Source organism: Panthera uncia, chromosome A2, assembly GCF_023721935.1.
Source record: "Panthera uncia isolate 11264 chromosome A2, Puncia_PCG_1.0, whole genome shotgun sequence".
NCBI lineage: Eukaryota > Metazoa > Chordata > Mammalia > Carnivora > Felidae > Panthera > Panthera uncia.
Window position 1 is genome coordinate 18,501,992 of NC_064816.1, and position 5,788 is coordinate 18,507,779.

General features: G+C 54.6%; 1 protein-coding gene across 4 annotated transcripts in view; it reads right to left on the reverse strand.

The window, feature by feature from the left end:
* Positions 1-2,735: 2,735 nt before the first annotated feature.
* Positions 2,736-5,788, reverse strand: part of CISH (cytokine inducible SH2 containing protein) — a 7,319-nt gene continuing 4,266 nt past the window's right edge. For 3 of the 4 annotated variants that reach the window (XM_049640566.1, XM_049640564.1, XM_049640565.1), the window contains one exon: positions 2,737-5,667. In XM_049640566.1, the coding sequence (XP_049496523.1) occupies positions 5,135-5,667 (533 nt within the window). In that variant the 3' untranslated portion in view covers positions 2,737-5,134. Of the gene's footprint in view, positions 5,668-5,788 lie in introns of all 4 variants that reach the window. The other variant, XM_049640563.1, reaches the window with a different exon arrangement.

Sequence of the window (5,788 nt, forward strand, 5' to 3'; positions counted from 1 at the left end):
TGCCAGATTGAACCCTATCAGACTCTCCTCAGCATTGCCTCATTAATCCTCCTGGGCTCCTCATGTCCCCTCTGAGGGAAGTGCTGTCACTCTCCTCACTTCACAGCCAGGAACCCTCTCAGGTTCTGTGAGGTTGAGGGAAATTCCCAAGAACCAAGTGGACAGCACAATCCAGACTGGAGGGGAGTTTGGGGTAAAACCAGGATGTAGGGGTTGTGTTAGCCAGGATTAAGCCTCCAGGGGTCTCTTCTTCTTGGGTCTCAGATGTGGGAGGCTCAGCCTGCCACCCAACGGTGACCATTGCAATGACCCCTCGGGCAGCTGGCTGCGTGGCCTAAGCTGGGGAGGAAGGCCTACACCGTGTAGTCGGGATGGTGAGAACTCACCATGAGAGGTTGTAGAGTTTCTGGCAAAGCTTGAGCCTGCTTTATATTAAAACTGGTCTAACAGGTTGGTATGAGGGGACTGCCCAGGCCTGCACAGGCTCTACTTATCCTGGAGTAAGAGAGCCTCGGCGAGGTCCCCAGAATCCTCTCCTGCTTTCTTGGTTGGGACCTCTTTCAAGCACCTGTCCCCCACTTGACCGTGGGCAGCTCTGCGGGGTGGGAGAGAGCAAGCAGCCCCTCTGAGATAGCAAGCAGCCCGGCCCTGCCCTCAGCCCTCTTCAGACTGGCATTCAGCTTTGGCCCAGCGAGATTTGCTCAGTTGCAGATTAAAAGCTGAGCCCAGGTACAGGGGCACTGATGACCCAGGTGGTGTTAGGATACTTGGTGATCATGAGAGAAACATCCCAGCAAGACCTCACTGACAAGAGGAACCTGGATAACCTAGTGGTAACTCTGTTCCAAAGTCATTCCAGAAGGCTGAGTCTAGCGAGGGGCACCATACAGAATCATCTCCAAACCCACCTCCTCATGACCTGGTAGAATCCTCTGGGGGTGCAGCCTCCACGCCCTGCCTCTGACACCTCCTTCAGAAAGTGTTTCTGACCCCTTACTTCCTTTCTGTGTACCCTCAGCACCCTGCAGTTGCCAAGGCTTTAGTATGTCAGCCCCTGGGTGGCAGAGCAGAACAGAGGTCATCCCAACAAGCTCTCAAATAAAGGTTTGAACCCTGGCTCTGCCACTCACAAACTGTGTGACCCTGAGAAAAAAACACCACCTCTTTCTGAGGCTTACTTCTTCTGCTGTAAAGGGGGACAACCTCTGCCAGTATTCAAGGCTGCAGCACGAAGTCCTGGGGCACAAACTCCACCCAGGATCCCCAGGCTGCAGTCCTCGCCTCCTGCTCCCCACCACAACCACCCCTGCCATAGCCTGTACCTCTCAGCCTCCTTTCCAGCTTCCTGTCCCCAGGCCCTGTTGGAGGCCATCCCCCACCCAGCTGACAGGTTTGCCCCTGAGAAATGAACATTAGAATATAGCATTTCCCTGTTAAACTCTGAGGAGGCCCTCCACCACAGTAGAATAAAATTCATGTGTCCCCTCTGCTCTCTCCACCCTTCCTGTCTCCTCAGCTCCCCTGGACAGCCATTCTGGACTTCTTTCTCCTGATCATACCAAGTTTGTTGTTGCCTCAGGGCCTTGGTATTGGTGGTTCCTTCTCCCTGGATGTCTTTTTCCTATGTTGTCTGCATAGCAAGCTGCTGCTCTTTGCTCAGGTGTCCCAGCTCAGTGGCCCCAGAGCTTTCCCTGACCCTCTCATCTGCAGCAGTGTCCCCACACCCAAAGCCACTCTCTGCCCTGTCCCTGCTTTGCTTTCTTTACACTCTTAAAACTTGTCCTGAGTATCTATTTGCTCATTTGTTTATTGTTTCCTGCTCACCAGCCCAGGAGTCCCATGAGGAGGGGGGCTGTGTCCCTCCTGTGTCCCCAAGGCCCAGATGGATTCTGGCCCAGCTGGTGCCTGAGGAGCATGTGTGCTAGTAAAGGACTTAACCAATGAGGGTTACCATCAGTTATTGTTTGTATATTGTGCAGGGTCCTCCACACCCAACCAGATGGCTCCTCTATTTTTCCCTGGCCAGTGCTGTCAGGGCTCCCATTACTAGCCCGGAACCACCCGGCAGTGAATGTACTGACCAGAGGGTTTTCAGCGTCTGTTAGGCTGGGTCTCTGACTTGGGTTTGGGCCTGATGACCTGCCCTCTACTGTCCCTGTTCTGGGCAGGCACCACTCACTCCCCTGACAGGGAGACAAGATTGAAGCAGAAAAATATCAGGTGTTGGAAGTATCTGGCAGCTCCAGGCAAGGTGAGGAAGTATCTCAGTCCCAGGCAAGACCTGGACCCTGGCTTGAGCTGAGGCAAAGGTGAGGGGGACAGGATCCTGTTGATCAGACCAATGTCTGGTCCAGAGACCTTAGCAGGCAAGGACATAGGGGTATAAAACCAGCATCTAAGATCAACTTGCCTGCAAGCTGCCAACCCCAGATGCCTGTCCTTGCCATCTCATATAGCAGCGCGGGGACAGACAGGCAGGCGGGACGCCTCAAGGTAAGCTCTGCTCTGTACCTTACTTCCTCAGCCACTGCCTTGCCCACTCTGGGCCTCAGTTTCCTCATCTGTGGAGTATGGGTCATATTCAGGCCCACTCCCATGGTTGTGGTGAGCACTACAGGAGGTGCAAAGCCCTTGTCCATTGCCAGCACCTGGCAGGCACCCTGCGACACCTCCCCCTCCGAAGAGTTTGTGGGTTTCCTCTTGCTATGGCAGTTTTCTGTCCAGGTCATGGCACCAAGTGGGGAACACCCTGCCTTCAGCCCCTCTGTGTCTACTACTCACCCATTGGGTGACTCAGATTTGTAGGTGGAGCAGACAGCGGGGTCACCTCAGGCACTTTGGGAGTCACAAAGGGGCTGAGATCCAGGCTGAAGCAATGAGGAACAGCAGACATCCCTGGCAGGTCATGGTGACCTGGAGGAGGTGTGCCGTCGGGCCCTGCAGCCAGCAACAGAGAAGGTGCCTGGCTGGGCACCTGGGCCTGGGCACTAGTCCCAGTAAAGTCAGCCTTCGCTCGCCTCTTATTCACTCACATCCAGTATCAGCTCTATTCTTTGCCATAACTATCTGCATGCCCATAACGTTTGGCTTTTTATCTATCCATCCCTTCCTGCCTCCTCCGTGTCATCAACATACCAGTCCTTACACCTTCCTGCTCTCAATCTTCCAGCATTTGTCTCTTCTAATCATCTAAGTCCCAAGAAAACAGGAAGGTTAGGACTATTTCTAAAATAAGGGTTAGAAGGTTATGAATGAGCTTCAGAGGATCTTTCCTATGAGTTATTCAAGTGAAGGTGCAGAAAATTTCAGGACACAGTGGAATTTACATTACAAAGTCAGACCATCAGATAATGGAGAGTTTTCATTTTAATTGCTCTTCCATCTACTTCTGGTGTGTAGGGCCCTGAAAGGAGAGGGTCCCCAACCCCAACTGGCCTGTGCCAGAACCTCACCAGGTCCCACCTCAGGCCAGACCCTGCCAGCTTACTGGCTGCCATCCCCAACTCCATTGTTCTGTCCCACTGCACAGCATGACTACTTCCTCAGGCCTCCTTGTGGTTGGTAGGGAATATGAGCTTCCCAGTCATGCCCTGGTGCTTTTGTACTCCCTGTACTTTCTCACTGGAATGACTGGCCCTGACTTCTCTGTTGGCTTCCTCCTCTCAAAAGACACTGCCTCCAGGAGTGGGTGCCCCCACAGCACCCATCCCCCAGCATTATCCACTTCCAGTCTTTAATTGATATCTCCTGTTTACACATCTCTCCAGTTGGTGCTCCTCTGCCACCATCCCCCGCCCTGGCAGTCACCTGGTCAATGACCCTGCAGGCAGTCCAGCTGGCCTTCACCTCCTGCCTCCCATCCTCCAAGGGGAGCAAGAGGTAATGAGAGAGGAAGGCTGCTCCCTGTACCTCCCCGACTCTTCAAAGGGTCCCCTAGCAGGACCTGCTCAGCCACAGGTCACTGGGCCCCAGCTGACCCAGATGTAAAGGGGGGGAAAATAATATAAAAGGGGACAAATTGTGTAAGAACTCAAAAGAGGTCTCACTGAGGTCTCCTTAAATGAAAAGTACAATTTTATTGTCAATACAGAAAAATCAGTGGAAGAAAAAAGACTACCAAACTGGGTTTTGCTTGTTATAATACTTATTTTATAAAGTCTTATCAGATAGGTATTTCTTTCCCTCTCGTGTGCAGGCACCTTCCTGGCAGGAAGCCGACCCAGCAGAGCTGGAGCAGCAGCTGTGGAGCCAACATGCTGCTTCCTGACACCGCACACACGCTCCCGCAGGCTGGTGCCCCACCGAGACCAGCTCTGTGCAGACAGGGCTCTGTCCTGCGAGGGGGTGAGTGGCAGGCTCTGCTGGGCACTGACACTTTGGCTTCATTTTCTTGTCCACTTTCCCACCCTCCCAAAACAGGGCTGGGGGCAGAAGAGGGTGCACACATTCACAGGTGGGTGGGTCAGTACCAGGATATCCAGAACTGCCTTGGATCCAGCAACATGTCTCAGGATGGGGCTCTCCACCAGGAGGAACCAGAGAAGTTGGGGCAGAGCTGGGGTCTCCAGAGCACTCAGGACTCAGGGCAGAGAGGTGGGATTGCCTCACCTTGAGACAAACCCAAGGAGAATAAATAAATAAATATTGTATAACTTTGTAGTCCCTCAGCCTGGCCTGTTCCCCCATCAAGGGACTGTCACTGTCAACCTCAGTTCCTCTGGCAGCCATCCTTCCTGAGACAGGCTGGCTAGAAGGAGGGGGCCTGCCCCACCCTGTGGACTGAGACACCAGGGCTGGCAAAGTCTATACAGTTCAGGAGCCCACAACAGGCAAGTGGGGGCTTGGGCCTCACCCACAAGGTGAGACAAGGTCCCGCCTGTCTCCCTCTCTTCTGACACATGGCTCACCACAACGGAGCCACATGGGAGCTGGGGGTGTTGACCTTCAAGTTGTGTGACACTTTTCTCTACCCCTCACCCCCAGCCTTGCTCCTGCTAACTCTTCCTGGTCCAGCTGTCAGGTGCTTGCAGTCACTAGGATAACTGGAGGAGGGACGATGGGAGCCCAAGTCCAGCTGGGGCCTGTGTCCCTTCCAGGGTATGTTTGGGTGAGGCTAGGCGGATGCTCAGGTGGGTCAGAGCTGGAAGGGGTACTGTCGGAGGTAGTCAGCCATGCGCCGGGGCAGTGGCAGGCAGTCAACATCAGCCACCAGACGGTTGATGACAAGGCGGCACAGGTGCTGCAGGCTGCGGGCACTGCTTCTGCGCACAAAGGGCTGCACCAGTTTTAGGTGCACGGCGGTGACTGCAGGGGCAGGCAGTCCTGGGTCACCAGGCGCATCTTCCTTAGGGGTAGGCAGGGCTGGGGTGGGTGCAGGTTCAGGGCTGTCACTTCGGGTGTCAGCAGTACAGGAGGCCACATAGTGCTGCACGAGGCTGACCACATCTGGGAAGGCCAGGATGCGTGGCCTGGACAGGCAGTTGGAGTCCAGGCGGAAGCTGGAGTCAGCGTACTCAATGCGTACGTTGGTGGGGCCTCGAGTGGTTTTGACAGACAGAGTGAATAGATAGCTGGGGTGGGTGCTGTCACGTACCAGGAACGTGCCCTCTGGCATCTTCTGCAGGTGTTGTCGGGCCTCGCTGGCCGTAATGGAACCCCAGTACCAGCCTAGGCAAGTGGAGATGGGGCCAAGAGACTAGTCACAGTGGAATTTAGTTGGGGGAACCAACACAGGGCAGGGCAGGACTCTGCCTCCCCCTTTACACTTCCATGGGGAGGACTGTACCCC